At 43.6% G+C, this 17946-nt stretch overlaps 1 protein-coding gene across 2 annotated transcripts; it reads left to right on the top strand.

Moving 5' to 3' along the window:
• The first annotated feature begins 944 nt into the window (after window positions 1–944).
• Window positions 945–17432, top strand: LOC117204562 (zinc finger and SCAN domain-containing protein 21-like). Of its 2 annotated transcripts, none has more exons than XM_033442078.1 (4): window positions 945–2016; window positions 2092–2523; window positions 12465–13230; window positions 13947–17432. In XM_033442078.1, exons 2-4 carry the CDS (start codon window positions 2205–2207, stop codon window positions 14602–14604), a joined length of 1743 nt encoding a protein of 580 aa, XP_033297969.1. In that variant the 5' UTR covers window positions 945–2016; window positions 2092–2204; the 3' UTR covers window positions 14605–17432. The 2 variants fall into 2 exon arrangements, with proteins under 2 accessions (XP_033297969.1, XP_033297968.1); XM_033442077.1 differs by having other exon boundaries at window positions 945–2024.
• Window positions 17433–17946: the final 514 nt, after the last annotated feature.

Raw genomic sequence — 17946 nt, 5'->3', positions numbered from 1 at the left:
CTCTCTCTTTCTCTCTATCTTTCCTCTATGTCTACATTCGACACGGCGCGGCGGCCTCGACACCGACCACTTGCACACGCATCCCTCGCGGACGGTTTCGGTGCACGGTTTCTTTTTTTCTTTCTCTTTTTTGCTCGGGTTCACTAACCTCCACCGTGACACACGGTCGGTTTCGAACGAGCTTCCGTTTCGGTGGATTTACGGGCTGGGGGGAAATTAAGCCTCGATCGAACGTGAATTAATTTGATATGTTTTAGTTATAAGTTGCTTGGGGACGGCCTCGAGGTTTTTGGAACGTGCAACTAGGAAGGTATATAAGCATCGTTTATGAGAAAGTTAGAGAAAGCATGGAATACTAACAGCGTGGTTTATACTTCTGTTTAGACTAGCTATGATTTGGGCTAACCAAAGTTGCAGGCTACTATAAGCATACGATGGCGGCAGACTACCATAAATCCAAGTTTGCACAATGTGTGCGTGCGCGGGAAAGAGAGAGTCGATCTGTTGGCGTACACCCTCGTCGGGGCGCAATAGCGTCGATCAACAGGGTTTTCCTCGAACTGCAGACATTCTTCCTTATTGACCCAACCTCTGCATGAAATATCTACCACGTCTCGTTCTTCCGAAATTTCTCTAACATACAATCTTTTCGAGTAATCATCTCCTAATTGTTATAAAATTCCACGAAGTAGCAAGCTAAAAGATACTCTTAAAGGCCAACGAAGCGTGGCTACGCCAATGGCGATGCACACACGCGCGTTTCGCGCAAACGTGGAGGTCGCGCGCGCACACAATCAAAAGGCCTGCAGGAATCGAGAACTAGCATCGGCACCCTCGAGGGGTTGCGCAGCCATCCCTTGCTTCAGCAGAAACCATCAGCAGCAGCAGCGGCGGCGGCGGCGACGGCGGTGGCAGTGGAGCGATTGCAGCGCCGCCCCCCGATGCTGACTCAAGGGGAGCCGCAACGGAGGGACGACGGGGGTTCCTAGTTCCGTTGTGGTCGAAACGAGAGGTGGAATTGGTAGTTGAAGCCAGACGAGGAGAGAAAATAACGTAAGGTAGGGGATAAGCGACGGAGCGGCAGCGCCACCGACTAAACAGTCGCACCCCGTCGTTGTGATCGTATTCGAGGGCACCCCCTGTCACTGGCGAGAGCCGCGACAGGGAGCGACCGAGAGAGTATCGGACAGACAGACGGACGGACGGACAGACGGACGGACGGACAGACGGTCAGTCAGTCAGTCAGTCAGTCAGTCGGTCCACTCAGTTAGCCAACCAACGGAAGTTAGTAGTAGTCGTCGTGTGAGAAAAACTGTACTGCACGAGGGGACGGAAGGACTGAACAACATATATCTATACACGTATACATATACATACATATATATGTACAAACATTGAAGAGAGGCACGCTGATGAAAGAGGATCGAGAGACGTGGACGGACGGCGAGTGAATAAAGAAGAGCGGAGTAAGAACGAAGAGGAATACAGACGAAGATACAAGGAAAATCGGTAGTAGGCATCAACCTGATCAAGTAGTAGCATAGTAGTTGTCTAGTGGTAGTACCGAGAGAAAAAGAAAACGCGAGTTTGCTAGTACGAATCACAGAAAGGGGTGAGGCCGGAAAAGTCGAGGAGGGTTCTCGTGCGAACAGGCTGGCATGGTGGCGGTGCATCCTACGAAGGAGCTGCCCTCGCTGTGCCGATGACGAGGCTGCAGATCACGCCCCAACGTGAGCAAGGAAGGACGAAGAGGAAGCCGCAGCAGGCACCGTCAACGGATAGCTCGATCATCCGGGGAGAGGTTAACGGCAGGTTACAGATACGGACGGCGCTGAGTGACGGACGGCGGCGACGGAGGCGACGGCGTCGCAACATCGACGACCGCATCGTCGTGGTCGACGGCTGGTGTAACGAGGAACGCGATACCGGCGATAGCGGTGCCGGTGGCGGGCTAGGCGTCGCGCTAGTCGACGTCCTCGACGTCCTCGACGTCCTCGGGATCGTCGATCGTCGTCGGTACGGTGGTGCGTTTGGTGCGGTTGGTGAGGGTGTTGGTAGTGGTGTAACAACGTCGGAGGTTTTTCGTGACAGGGATACTACGTCAGGATCATCGTCGTCGCCGGCGCCGAGTGATCAACACCTGGTGAACGAAGCACGGAGAACCCGTGGTTGCAACGGCTACGGAACACCACAACTGCGTCAACATGCCGCGCTGCCTCATGGCCAAGAAATGGAAGGCCTACCCGTGGCCGGATCGTGTCGACGATCCACAGGAAGAACAGAACGATCCTTCGAACATTCTACAGGAGCAGGGGAACCACGGGATACAGCAGACTTCCGCGTCATTAGAGAAGAGGCAACACAGGCATGAGCCAGAGGACGAGGAGATCGACGTGGTTGGGGATACGGATAGCAGGCAAGTCGATCATCAGCAGACCTGTTGGGGTCCGCATAGTCCAACCGCTGGTGCCACTGCACCTAGTCCACCACCACTGAACGCATCTGGTGCTCTGTATTATCATGGTGAGTAGGTAATCTTTAGTGTTATCAGTTGAAATTGGTCGTCAGAATACGTATATGAAAGCAACCAGCTATCCCTTAAATCTGGCCTAATATAAAATTCCACGTGTTAGGTTAAGAAGAATCCCTTGAAGGAATTACACGATCATATCATTTACGATAAACGCTAGATCATCGTAGCCTACCCTCTATTTACATCTTCGTGCCACGCCCTACATTGCCCAGATTCCATGGATTCTAATCTCGCGCGTAGCATCGCGAATTGCGATGAAGAGGACCGTGCCACCACTGGTCACAGAGACTCTTTTACCCTCCGAGATTGGACCCTGGAGTTTGGCCATGCGTCGAGCCACGGGGGTGACACACCCGCCGATTGGCCGATCGGCTGCGCTATAGAGAAATTGCGGTACTCTACCGCGACGATAACACGAGGCATGCTCCCCATGGGACTCGCAGAAACGGATGCGAGATAACTATCGTGTGGACAACGTCTCCTTCGACCGACTAACCCCTCTTCATCCCTCTTGATTTAATGATTTTCCTCGTTTAGCTCGCGATCGTACGATGGATTCTGGCCATGCGTCGCACGCACACGTATGAATACACGTGCACACGTACACATGCCCGCACATAGACGTAGGCACAGACACGTTCACGCGTTCAGCGACACACCCGCCAGGCCGATCGTTGATTCTACTGCGGATCTTTGGGTGGATCGAAGCAAAAGGGGAGGAATGATTCCTCTTCCTCGCTCTCCCTCTCGTCCCATTTAGGTCACGTTCCTTTTACGAACAAAGCGTCCGGCTGTGTTTTTTTTTGGAACCGCCTTTTCTCTTGTGTCTCTCAGACAGATCTCGCGTTATGACAAACGGGGACATCGGATTTTCGGCAAACGCGCTCTGATTCGCTTTACGTACCTCTGCCTGCAGTTTTTCATCCTAAAAGACTCTCGTTAATATCGACGATCTCTACTTATTATTTTTCTCCACGGCTAAAATATACGAACGAACATACGGATAAATTATTCGTTGATTCCAGAGAAATAAGAATTTCCCGTATTTATTTCAGCTAATAATAAGTGGTACAACTCGTAATATCCGAAACCAAATCTCTTGAACTCTCGTAGTTTCGTGCCTTAAAATCCCAATAAAATTACCAGTTGCATTATTTATTTCTGTTTATCTGTAGAGATGGTAGGACGTTTTGAAAGTGCATTGAATATTGCTGCTCTGCTCTGCACTAACTGAATCGCACGTTTAAAATACCGTCACAGAGAGAGAGAGAGCGCACAGAATTAACTTTACATTCATAAAGTAGGAGAAACATTCCAATGTGCAATTTGGGTCAGATCTTGGTATTAGCAACTCCATTTCCAATCGAAATCCAAAGTCTGGATTCATTAGTTATTTCGAGACGTCTGCGATATTTTGAAACTACTTCGACGAGCCATTGTTTAGAAGGGACACGATGATGAACAAAATTAGCTACTCGAAACAGAAATTACTAGCATTTCGAGGCTACCCTCTTCGAGAACGAGCAATTTCACGAACAATACATGTTTTAGCTGGAAACTCAAACAACGACGAGTTGGAAAACCAACAACAAACAGGGTACATGTTGAGTGCATTCCACAAGTTGACTCGAACGAACGCGTACATAAAAAATACGTGCCTTGTCTATCATGGGGTTGGACATTTCATCTACTTGTTTATTTATATCCCATTAAAGCTATAAGCACTTCGATTGCTTGGCTTATGACGTATTTTTGTTATCCTTTGTTACGCAATGAAAACGCTCGCTTTTGTCTCTCTCTTTCTTTTTAACAATCACGTTGATCAGTTGGTTGCAAAAAATTCACGCGAAAGCAGCTGTTAATTGAATTCAGTTATCGATTATAACGCCCGACCGTCGGGTCTTTAACATGGCGCGAAGTGTTATGTAACACGTGTACCACCACGACGCCGCGACGGCGTGGTCGTGATTCAACGTAGAATTTATGAAAAACAAAACAACGATCGTTCATCGTTCTTATCGCGGAATTTGCATACCGGTAAACGTGTCCTCTTGTTTTATTCCAATCCTCGAATAAATATCGTTTGAGAAGAATTTCAATAAATATCCGTTTGTATTGTTCTGATTCTTGAATATGACATATCAAATGGTGAATTGTTTTTATAATTTTTAATAATTATCACCGATGAAATAATTTCTATTTTTACCGTTATTTTGATATTACCGTTATTGGAGAAATATTTTGGCTCGTCATTGGAAATCGTGAGAGAAAACTGTAATTCCTTGGATATAATTTATTCGTAACCTTTCATCCAGTGTTCGATTTTATACATCGTCGAACGCGACCTTGTCAGATCAGAATTCAGGTCGAAAATATGTAAGAACGACGTGGCATCGATTAAACGGCTTCCTTTTACTGTGACTCTCAACACACGAATAAACGAGCTGCATTTTCTTCGCGGTCACGTAATGCCTCATTGTAAGGGCTGCTTCTCACGCTTCCCTCCTATCATATGATTCTCTTTTCACAATGTTTACGTCCGTCTAATTTATAATGTTAACCGATGCGAACAAATTATTAAATGCCGGACAAAATATAATATTTTAGAACGATTGTATTCCTCGCTAAACACTCGCAATTGTACGAAATCATCAGCCTCGGAAATAAATAGCTTTAGATAGTATTAAAGCTCAGAAAGAAATCCTTTTATTTTTGATCGACTTATTGCTCCGTAACCAATTGAATTACGCATTAAAAAAGCATGTTGGTTCGAAGAATAACTAGTCTGAATCAAGTTTATGCTAGGTTTAAGTTAATTCCGATGCGATATTTTTAATAATTCCACGAAGTTGTGTGGATGACGAACAATTAAAGGAATGGCTTGGGTTCGAAATTAGAAGATTCGAATTAATTTTAGGCAAAGTTTGGCTTACGTTCGAATCACCTTCGGATTTGGTTTTTATTCTGAAAAAGAAAAGTTAGATCTGCGAATTTTCCAAAACGTCGCAGCCAGAATTTTCGGAATCATCGGCGGCCCGGATCCGTGTCGGCGGATACGCTAATTGCCAGCTTTATTATCGCGACTCGCGAAACGGACGCGCTCGCTTGACACCCACTGCGGCTCCGCGCGTTGCGCAAACGCGCGTCACATCGCGTTTTTCGTCGCAGCGGCTCCCAACAATTCCGGAATCCTCACCGAATTCAAACAAGCCTCGAACAACCGCTTAACAACCGTTAAACCTTGTATCATTCTTCAAAAAATTGGAAAATATCTATCGGCCTTTCCATCGAAATTATTCTATCAATCTCTTTCAAACGGTTCAATATCTTGTGTAATATGCTACCGATAATGTAGCGTGCACGGCTGGTTCGGAACGATCGGCGAATAACAATAGCAAAAAGGACCTTACGTCGCCCTTTGAAAGGCTAGAATCAACAGACTCGTGGGAGCGTGCAGAGCGTTCATTCGACATTATTGATTCTCACCCTCTCCCCTGGCCCCTCTGTCTCTCCTTCAACCCTCCCGCTCTCTTACCCTCTTTCCACTCACGGTCTCTGTCTATCCCTAGGCCGTTGATGAAATGCACTTCCAGACACGACCGCTCTCTTCTTTCTCTCCCTTTCTCTCGCTTACCCTCTCTTTCTCATCTTCCTTTGTGTGTGTTTGAAAGTGTACGTATAGGTTTGCGTGTGTATGTGTGTTAACTTCCTTTTATTTCAGCCAATAATAGATGCGCGCCGGTTGATCGATCGTCGGCCACGGTTTTCTGATTTATTGCTGTCACGCCCGCCCCTTACCCCTCTTCTGCTGTCGGCCCACCGAGGAAATAGACCCCCTGCGATTCGTCAAAGCGCTGCTCTTTATTCGCCTTCTTTCCACAATCGAGAGATTTACGTGTCAACGGGGTTCTCCTGTTAATTCTCATCCGACTTCTCTGCTTTCGACGCTAAATCATTTTTTTTTTTTTTTCGGTGTTGATAGTTTATCGTATTCGTGAGGAACGACGGAGCGACGTAGAACGGTCGTCCTCGACCTTTGTCGAAGCTAGAGATTTTAATATCGCACGTAAGAAGATTCCTCGTTCTTAAAAACTGCGATATCTGCACACGCTGAAGTGCCATCTGTTGATATCAACGGCTCCCTTTCCATTATTCAGACGTTACGATCCGGTAATCCTTGTTGTTTATGAATCTCGAACTTCTTAAAGTAGCATGGACTTGTTTTATGGATGTTTTGTCGAATCTTCTTTAAAGAACCTCTAATACGACTTTATATGTGCGATATGTGTCACGGTATTGTCCACGAATGATACAACATATTGTTCCTGCAACTTCAGCGACAGTTTCGTCCCGTTAGAACGTAACGTAATTTGAATAACGATACTCTAACAAAATCCACGTCCAAAAATATGAAAAACCATGTTTCGTTGAGATAAAAGTTATACTTGAAACTAATTAATTTTTGTTGTGTTACATACCTTTGAGTATTCGTATCTATAATTTCGTTAATTTAATAAGTACGAATTAATCAAAATTGCTGTTAGCAGTGAAAAGATCTCGTTTATAGAGCGTTTACTGTTCGTCGAAAATCAGCAGGAATAGTCTGACTGATCGATGACAATTAGACAGGATGATCGCGTAATTAACAGTGCTGCTTGACGAACGATGATTATCGCGGCTGGATGGCGCTAGTGTTGGGATCAAAGGATCGGGTCAACGAAAGGAGGGGGATAAATCCTCGTGACGAGAATGGAAGTTGAAGGAATAGGAGTTTCTCTGTCTTACGCGGTTCGAAAGCTTCGCACGAGGGAGGAAATCGATTTTGAAAATCCGCTGAGTACGTGCGGATTATCGGTTTAAGGATTGCCGTTCGACGAGCGCGGCTTTCGACGCTGCAACGGGGTCAACACCTTCCGCGATTTGTTGCATTTGCGGAATAAACTAGCTTCTGTTTGCCGAAGACCTTCCTGCAATCCCATCGTTGATGCAATTTTCTAGGCTTTACGTACGAATCGTATTATCATCTTATTCGAAGAGCAAATTAAAGTTTGCCTGTTCGTTGTTTTAGTTGGTTTAAGTTTGAAGTAGATTTAAAGCATTACGATCGCAACAAGTGTCGTATGAATAGTTAGCGACGTTACATTTTTATCGTATGTAATTTGTTTTAATGATGCATAAAAGTTTCCCGTCACATCGAATCTGGGATTAGGTTAATTCAATCAATCTACTTTCTTAACTTTCGGGAAGATACGAGATAATCTTCGTTAATATACGTACATTAATTTTGATTTTACGAGAAAGTTCTTCTCAAAACAATAATTTGTCGAAACGAGGAATGATTCACCGAAGGCTAAAATATTCTTCGTTTCTCATTCATATCTAAATTCTTTACGTTCACGATCAACCATCGGAAACATCGACGAATCCAATCATATCGCGCTACGATCGTGAAACATATTTGTATTATACGATCAATGATGGCAAAGATAATAGAACCGTAATACATTTTCAAAAAAAGAAATTACCCAATTCCAATTTCTCATTACTTATTCCTAACGTCCAAACCTACACAAATCACCGCGAACACCGACGAACCAAGTCGTACCGTGACATGCACACGGAAAGACGAATTTGCATTGTACAATCAACGAGCACGTTTCATCGATTGCGACCGGGTAGGCCGCTTGACAAATCTACTGGAAAACAACAAGAATTTCCGAATCGTTTCGTATGCACGAATCGCTAGTGAGAAAAGGAAAAGCATAAGAACCAAGTTAATCTCAAGCTGTGTTAAGTTTTAGCGTGAAAACGATTTCGACACATACAGGGTGGTTGGTAACTGGCGGTACAAGCGGAAAGGGGGTGATTCTACGCGAAAAAAGAAGTCGAAAATATAGAATAAAAATATTTCGTTTGAGGCTTTGTTTTCGAGAAAATCGACTTTGAATTTTCGCTCGGTACGCGTGCGGCACGTTATAATGGATCTCACTGTAGATCGTTGTCTCGATGGAAAAATTAAAAAAAAAAAGAATTAAAAAAAAGATTTTTATTCTATATTTTCGACTTCCTTTTTCGCGTAGAATCACCCCCTTTCCGCTTGTACCACCAGTTACCAACCACCCTGTATATTTGTACCGGAGGAAATACTTTGAAACTTATTATAGCACGAATTCCCGACTTTTGTCTCTCGAGAAGGAGCGCAGCTAACGGTAAAAAGCACAGAGACACGGGGTTGACGACGCCGCGACATGGGCAGGCAATTTCTGCGCTCCAGTGTTCGGGTCCTACTCGCAACAATGCGAATGTCGCGTTACATTGTCGCAGCGGCGGTATCGATCGTGTCCGGTGGAAGGCAACGTGGCATCGAAGGCTAACTGTCGCGTGTCCTGTCGCGTGGACACTGGCAATAAAAGGAAGGACCGACCGTTTAACTGTTTCGCTGAACATTATGTGGAACTCTTCCGAAAGTGTACTTAGAGCACAACTAGAGCCGAACTGACGTCGAATGAAAAGTTTGACTCGGTTGAAAGGTGTTGCTATAGTTGTTCATTGAAGGTTTGAGAAATAATGGAACACGTGTTTTTAACTCGTAATTGGCATTGTCGACGATACTTGAGTGTTTCTGTACTTTGTTTCAGTTTGTTTTCTGCGACGAAGAATTTGTTACAAGATAGGATATAAAATACGAATTAGAACTACAATAGATGATCCGAGATCAAGTAGTCGAATTGAAATTGAAGTGAAATTATGGTGGTCGATTATGTTCCAATGATACCAGTTGTAGTTAATGACAATGTATGGGACGTTGTTGTTGAATTTCATTGTTTAGTTTAGTCGTCGATCAACATAGGGGAAAAATAATGTTGACATTTTTAATGAAAATGATGGATGCGAAAATTGGGACAATTGTCCTTGGATAAAAGCTATTTTTACGAGGTAGATTTCAGATTTGCTAGATTTCAGACGCTAGATTCCGTTAAAATTTCTACGTTTTTATCGATTGACAGTTTTAATGGATGGCTTAGGCATGTTCTTGCGTAGTTACACATAGATGACGTAGATAAACGCTGGATAATATTTTATCTTGACATTTGTCATGTGCCAGTGACAACAGAACTCTTGTAAGCGTCAGACCGCCATTTACGAAAAATAGACAATGAAAGGTCGAGAATCCTTATTTAGAAATATCACGAAACACCAAAATAAAATTAAGAAACATGAAGAAAATATGAAACAACCTGACTCGTCATGATATAGTACAAATCTTAGAAATTATGAAACCAATGCAAAAGGTGCACTTCAATTTTAATTCAATGAAAGAATAAACCCACGTATCATGGAGACAACAAAGAAATCATAAAAAAAATGTAAAGATCGTAAAAACTACAAAAAGATATAAAAGTTCTTAACAAAAAAAGAAAAAAGATAAATTCACGTGTCACAGAGACATGTAGCGGCACATAAATCAGAGGACGATGCAAATCCAGAGCGACTCATGTTGTTGTTTTGCCTCAGGACATTAACACCGTTATGATGTACGAAATGTAATAATAAACAAACTTCGAATAAAACAACATAGCCGCTACGCGCAACCGTCAACCCAAGTTGAATTTAACATTTCCGGTACTCCCACGACCAGTATAAATAAACGAACACGATCGTTAAGACAATGAGTCGATCAGTAATCAGTAGTCAATTTTTATCGAGCCGTCTTATCAACCAGAATCAGTTAGCAGTAGTCAATCACGAATCAGTTAGTTATCAGTTATCAGTCAGTCAGTCTTTGTATGGATCAGTTAATTAGTGAGTATCGAGCAATCTTACAGCGATTATCATCGAGCGAACATACTTTTAAATATATTTGACTACACCAAGTATCCACTCGTTTCGTCACTGTATACACCAACACGTTTAGTCCTCTTCCATAGAAATTTTTCCCACACACACGCAACAGATACCCTTTAGTATAATACAGAAAGAAACTCATCGCCCTTTTCTTCGTTTTGGTCGTTTTCTCGTTAACAATCGCACATGCTGGGACCAGCTGACGCGTGCCAGCAACAGGAAATGAAACGGCGCACCGGTTCCGTGTGATTCACGAATTCAAATATTCATGGCAGGGGCCATGGGGGTTGCGAGTGAACCGGCTGCCACCTATACACGTTAGAACGAAAAGTAAAAAGGGAGAAACAAGGAAGAAAAAGAGACAGAAGTATCGCGCTATCGATGCCCTTTAATTTTCGTCGACGACGTGTCTCGTTCCAGCCGAGAAAATCCTCCGAAGATAATTAAAGGCTGTCATTTCGTGGCTTGGCTCGATTCGTCGTTCGTATTCACGACGGACCACGCGGCGCAACCCTGTGAATCGGAAAACCTCGTGGCGTTTAATTTTCGAACCAGCAACCGTTTCCAATAATCGTTCGCCACGGAAATGGCCAAATTAAAGGAAACTTTTATGGATGGAATACGAAAACTCGTCGATGGACAAAATTTCAGCTGTGTTGGATAGAATTTCGTTGCTGCGAGAATATTGCAGACTGGTTTCGGGTTAATTGAAAAATGCTTTTCCGTATTATCGCGGAATCGAAGAGATCGTACCTAGTTGTAAGAAGTCTCTTATTTTCTGTCTATATATATATTTTTAGTTATATATATGAGCAAGGTCTGAAAATTGCGCAACAATTACGAAGTCATATAAATCTTAAATTGTAAAGTTACAAACATCCGTATGAAGTCACATAGTACGACATGTGCTTTTATTATGGACCGAAATAACTTTTCACCATGGATGATCCAGATGATACAGATATTCCATTATAATATTATAATTTCCAGAAATAATATTTTCATGAATGCATTAATTATAATAGATATATTAAAATTTTGTTGAACACTCTCTCGCATTCTCTCGTGGACGTAGAAAGAGACACATCCAATATTTGTCTTCGATTTATTGGAATATTTAATACTCAAAAAATTTGTTTTATGATTCTTTTTTTCAATTCAAATTGTGATTTATTAAAAAAATATGGAGCTGGTTCTCTAGAGCTGGAATTCTTTCGATTAAAAATATTCTGGTTGTTTCTGCTTTAATTTCATTTTTTTTCTGGAATTAGGGTTGTTTATTTCGAGTGGACTTAGCTGATCGAGCGATCTGATTCGTTGCAACTAGAAAGGGTGAAAGGAGTTCATTGAACCCTCAACGGATACGAGTTTCGATCGCATGAATTTCGAGACGCGAAACCTTCAATTTGCATTATTCATTAGCAGTCCCTAATCAGCTTCGAATCCCCCATTAAGTTTGATTGACCGTGTATCCCTCATTACTTAATATTCCGTGTTAATTTTAGCCCCGACAGTGACTGAGCCAATTCGTTACCTGCACCAACACGCCGAGATTGATAATTTCAATTGTTAATCCTGTATCGATAATTTGCATTTCGATAATCCTCCTCGATCAAAATTGAGAAATGTAATGGAATATACATAAATTTTATCCTTCGTTTACAAGTTTATAAATAAGTAGATTATAAAAGATACATTTTCTAACACAAATGAGAATTCATTAAATTTTATCAAACATACGATATGCAAAATATCAGAAGAATGAGACGCAGCAAAATATTGCTTAACGTATGAAACTTGATGAGATAATGTCATCAAACAGGTATTAGATGCTAAAACCTATCTCTTAAACTATCAAGTTACAAAACTGACGAAACCTTGGAAAGTATCTTCCATAAAAATACAAGTTATACCAAGAAACCTAGATTTGAAAAGTTATGCGCCACTAACGATAAGTCACAAGAGCTCGAGTCTCTGAGACGAGCTTTCCCATTTAACGAAGCAAGTTTATTAGACGATTAATGCCACTACATCCACCAAGTGCCTCATAAACGTAATCGATTTACCAAAACCAATCTACCCGCAGGTTACACGCACGAGTCATGGATCAACCACGAAGAACCACCAAAGTACGCGACGCTGCGCTCAGCGGCGGAGTTGGCCCGACCAGTGGTACCATCTCCGCCGCCTCCAGCCGCGCCTCAAGAGCTGGCCGCGGTGATGACCGGGTCCAGCCTGCACCAACCACACCCAGCAGCCCCAATGACAACTCCGTCGTCGTCGTCCACCTCGCTATGTTTGCCCCCGAGGAAAAGCCTCTCGATGTGTTTCACCAGCACAGGAACGGCGCTATCGCTGCCCCCGAAGAAGAAGGACATTTACAGGCCCTATAGCCTCCAGCCGATGTCGGATATCCGCACGTCGGAGATCCGCACGCCGGAGATCCGCACATCGGAAGTCCGCACATCGGAGATCCGCACGTCGGAGATCCGCACGTCGGAGATTCGCACATCGGAGATCCGTACGTCGGCCGAGGAGGATCTGTCCGCCGCGCAGGCGATCCTCGACCTGAGCGCGTCCCCGGCTGCGCCCACGCACTCGGTCTTCATTCACACTTTATCGCCTCCGCCTCCGCCTCCTCCGCCTCCAACGGTACCGTGCGTCGCGACGACAGGCCAGCTGCAGCCGACACAGTTGCAGCCGGCGCCGACCGCGCAGCCTATCCCTGTGTCCGTGCTGGTACCGGTGCCCAGCTCGCAAACTAACCAATTGCGACAACAGGAGCAAACCCCGCAGCCTCAGTCGCCCGCCACCGCGGAGGCCAACGCAAATTGCTCCGCCGGAAGAGATGGGTGAGTATCCAGGGTGGGCATTTCCATGAGAAGCGATGGAATATTTTTATTTTTTTTCTTTTATTTGATGTAATATATGGTTCTACTGAGAAGTACTATACAGAGATGAGAAGGCAAGGTCCTTCCACTACGGGTGTCTATTTTTATGATTATATTGGGTCGATTAGAAATGACCAATCAGATACGCATTCGTTTGCCCAACCACCTTCTTATCTTTGTACGGTAGACAATTCCACTGAGAAGTAGACGAATCTACCGAAAGGTAGACGAGTCTCTTTACATGTAGGGTTGTGTATATATATATATATATATATATATATATATATATATATATATATATATATATATATAACTATACTTGGATCGTTATAGAGGATGAATGTAATATATGGTTGATGGATGAGTGATTGTGCAAATCGATGTCGCAATAAGCTTTCTGTATGTATGTGATATATACACGATAGCTTGTTATGGGTGTCACATTGCTTGAATGTTGTTGTATAACGTATTGTGTTCGTCGATATGGATACGTGTATATATGTTCTCTCTCATGTCGTGTACATCTGGTTCACGAATCTGTCGCATGGGTGTTACTCGTTGCTTATAATAAATCTTAAACACCAACCTCGATTATAGGCATTACACGAACTCGATCTAACCTCTCGGAACAAAATTCCAAATTTATCATAAATCACGGTGTTTTCCTTCCTCGACAGCACCAGCAGCGGCAGCAAGACGGTGGCCTACACGTACGAAGCATTCTTCGTGTCGGATGGCCGGTCGAAGCGTCGCAGTGTGAATACAAATGGCGCCGCGGTGCCTGACAAGGAGGCTGCTCAGCCGGATAGGCCAAAGTTCACGTGCACGGAGTGCGGCAAACAGTACGCAACCTCGTCGAACCTGTCCCGGCACAAACAGACGCATCGCAGCCTCGACTCTCAATCGGCAAAGAAGTGCATTCACTGTGGCAAAGCGTACGTGAGCATGCCAGCCCTGGCGATGCACGTGCTGACCCACAAGTTGGCCCACAGCTGCGGCGTCTGTGGCAAGATGTTCTCCAGGCCTTGGCTGCTACAAGGCCATCTGAGAAGTCACACGGGAGAGAAGCCATACGGGTGCGCGCATTGCGGCAAAGCGTTCGCCGATCGGTCGAATCTACGTGCCCATATGCAGACGCATTCCGCGGACAAGAACTACGAGTGCTCGAGATGCCACAAAACCTTCGCTCTCAAGTCCTATCTGAACAAACACCTGGAGTCCGCTTGTTTACGCGACGACGAGATGCCGCCGCAACAACAGCAACAACAGCAACCTGCTACCAATGGTAGCAACGCGACGACGCAACATCAACAGAGCAACAATCGTGGTTTGTAGCAGCGCTTCGACGACAGGAAGACCACGACCAGGCGCCTCGACGCCCTAGAGACCGCTGCTAGGGAGAGCTAGCGGTCGTTCCCAGCGACGCCCGGCTAACCGGGACGACGAGGCAAGATCGATGGAAGAAGATTGACGGGGATGAGGAGGGAGAAAGGGAGAAAGAATAAAGGTTTGCCGTAGGTTTTAAGTAGAAAAGTGCCAGTAGAGAAAATGGAGGATAATAGAGAGAAGTAACCTAATGGTAGATGGGTAGAGGGTGAAGAGAGGGGGAAATGATAGGAGTGTGTCGGTTTCTTAAATAATGTCTAACATTAATAAAAACGTCCAATAATGTTAAGTCTTAAAACGAGCAGAAAGAAAAAGAAGAATAAAAAACAAGATGAAACGACGATGGATAAAGGAGAGAACGATGAAAAAAAAAAAAAGATGAGATGAAAGAAACGAGAACAAAGAACACGTCGAACGGTGACGTCCACACTGCAGTCTAGTCACTCTAGTCGATTATATCTAATACATTATGATATTATATTATTATATTATATATTATATTATTATTATATATATAGTATATTTACTAGCGCGTACGGTTCTAGTCGCGAGCTCGTTACGGAGACACACTATTTATTGATACTTAGCTGCCTAAATGAAATAACGAATAAAAAGAAAATTCTTCGAGGATTAAACAAGAATTACACACGTACACGCATATAACAAACCAAGGGGGACACACACCACGATATAACGATAATAACGACGATAACGAAGCAGATTATTGAAAGGAAATTAAAAGACGATAGATTCGGTGCAATAACGACTCAATTAGAAGAAGGCTCGACTTAACCACGAGCTAACGAAATTTCCGGCCGGTTTTCGATTCTCCCCAAATCCTTTCCCCCGCGAGACCCTGCATCGACGCTCGTCCTCAGCGTCCTAATGCCAATGCATTGGCGACACGGGTATCGAATCGTGTCTAGAGATCGATTCGTCGCTCTCGTTGAAACGTACAGTCGTCACCGGACCACTTCGTTTCTTCCGAAGAGCATCGGATCGAATCTCGAGACGATCGGCCCTCTCCCATGTTCCTTTTTTCGATGGCTCCTTCCACGGTTGGACCACAATTACACTCGACCACAGGGCGATCGACGGATGATGGATACTCTCGATACAGGCGCCGGTGCAGGCCTGTACGTTTCTTTCGATGATAAGGAAGGAGGTTGTATATAACTGGCTCGTGTAACTTGTTTTCATTTTTCTCACGTTGATTGTTAGATCTCTTGGCGGCCGTTTGATGGTAACTTTTGCGGTTGAGTAGTGGACAAGGGAGTATTTGATCAGTAGCAGCCTTTTCAAGAAAGACATAGAAAAGCAAAAATCGAAATTCAATTTTATGTAGACCATATGTGAAGGATCTGAAGTGCTCGAGTAGACAAAATCGGGCTAATTATTTAGGCAGGAGAGAAAAATGAATCTCCCGTTTGTTTCATAGAAATTAGTAGAAAATTCGAAGATTCTACGCCATACATTGCATAAGAATTATACCGGACGAAATAATAATGCGATAGATGTCAAAAATTTCCTTGCTCGCCACCGTGTACCTCGACCATCCCAATACGCTCTACGTCATGCAAAACCGTTTCATTCTTACGAACGACAGTTCGCAGAACTCCTCAACTTTTCAAATATTTAATTCCATCAATTTTCTCATCGTTATTTTTACCTCGCACAGAAGAACACGGTTCCCATAAAAGAACGGGGAGAGAGAAAAAAAAAAAAAAAGAAGAGAAAGTCATCGACAGTGATGCGTGGCATAGAACGTGTTAACGACACGTGGACATCGATCGAGCTGCCTCGAGGTCGTCGTATTTGCAATACTTCCAACGTGTTCACAGTTTTCAGCGATGTTACACGATCGGTTATATAGAAGCTCGAATACGAAATAAAGTAATATTCTAAGCGCGTTCACACGCGTACACATTTACATTACACAGTAGGTATACATAAGAACACGTAGGAGAAACAGACAAATATACACAGACACACGACACGAAGCGCGTTACACGTAATATTTAGAGCAGATTCGAGTAATAGATGCGTAACTTTGTTATACACATATTTTATAGAAGCAATATAACGAGTAAGGAAAAAAAAGTAATAATGACGACGCGTACGGTCAAAAGCAATGTTTCGACACAACGAATTATATAATTATACATATAGAGGCGAACATCGAAGTTTTAACGTGATGGAAAACGATGATTTGCTTCGGCAGAAACTTCTTCGATCGTCTGAACCCTAACCACGCTCTTCCGTTTTTCGCGATCGTCGTTCAAAATTGGCGCCACGACCAGTCGGATTTCGCGACTCGTAAAAATTCATCGATTCTGCCTCTTTTAAACTAAAGCAATATCTTCGAACGTTCCAACGAACAGGCCGCTTCCATTTTAGAATTTAACGAAAGAAAATAATTGAATATTTATCGGTTCGATCGTGGGAGAGATCGACTAATCAGTGGCTTCGTGGTTTGCCTTTTAACGATGGAGAATGCGCTTCGTAAGGCTTAATTAGTTTCTGATATCTTTTAAACGAGCTCAAGTAAGCTTCGTGCAACGAACATTTGGAACACCAATCTAGTCTTAAAAAGAAATTCCGTTTAAGTATATTTTATATAACGAACAACGACCTTCGCTCCGAATGACAAACGTAGTGTTAGTGACGCGTGTGAAACTCCCGCTCTGTAAGCAACGCAACGATTACACATCGAAATTCGCGAATCCTTTTATCGTAATATTAAACGCAAATCCTTGGAACTACGTTTTGTAGAAAAAAAAAACAAAGAAACATTTCGAAACAACGAAAAGGGAGTGTCAGCGAAATCCGGCTGAAAAATCCGACCTCCGTTTCATTCGACCAACTTTTTCTCCGAAAGCAACGATTACAGCGCGCCGAATAATTCCCGGAAAAATAACGAAAAGGAAGAAAAAGGAGAGAGGAAAAGTATAGAGGGATTGAAAAAAGAAAAAAAGAAGGAAATACACGCGAAACACGATCGCGAGAGAACAAAGAAGAGCGTGGATCAGTGCCAGCTTGGGAAGAGTTGTCGCGACGATCCAACGAGTCCTTTTGTATTAATTATTGCCGACAAATAATTACCGCGTTGCATGTACAGAGTAGCCGACCTCACCGCCAAAACAGTAAAAAGAAGCAAAAATGGCAAAAAAAAAGAAATATTAATCGCGAGAAAAAATGGAGAAACGAAGCACCGGAGAACAGAACACACATGAACACGTCTTGTACTATACTTTGTGTTTTCGCGTAGCGCTCGTACGCTCACCGTTGGAT

This window comes from Bombus bifarius, unplaced genomic scaffold, assembly GCF_011952205.1.
Source record: "Bombus bifarius isolate JDL3187 unplaced genomic scaffold, Bbif_JDL3187 scf7180000007978, whole genome shotgun sequence".
NCBI lineage: Eukaryota > Metazoa > Arthropoda > Insecta > Hymenoptera > Apidae > Bombus > Bombus bifarius.
The sequence above is the reverse complement of the archived record's forward strand: the minus strand, read 5'-3'. Positions and strand labels throughout refer to the sequence as shown.

Bases quoted from the DNA above. Each gene is read 5' to 3' on its own strand.
- LOC117204562 (XM_033442078.1), top strand. From the start codon at position 2,205: ATGCCGCGCTGCCTCATGGCCAAGAAATGGAAGGCCTACCCGTGGCCG. The intron at 2,524-12,464 runs GTGAGTAGGTAA...ATCTACCCGCAG, and splicing joins TGGTGCTCTGTATTATCATG to GTTACACGCACGAGTCATGG. The intron at 13,231-13,946 runs GTGAGTATCCAG...CTTCCTCGACAG, and splicing joins TGCTCCGCCGGAAGAGATGG to CACCAGCAGCGGCAGCAAGA.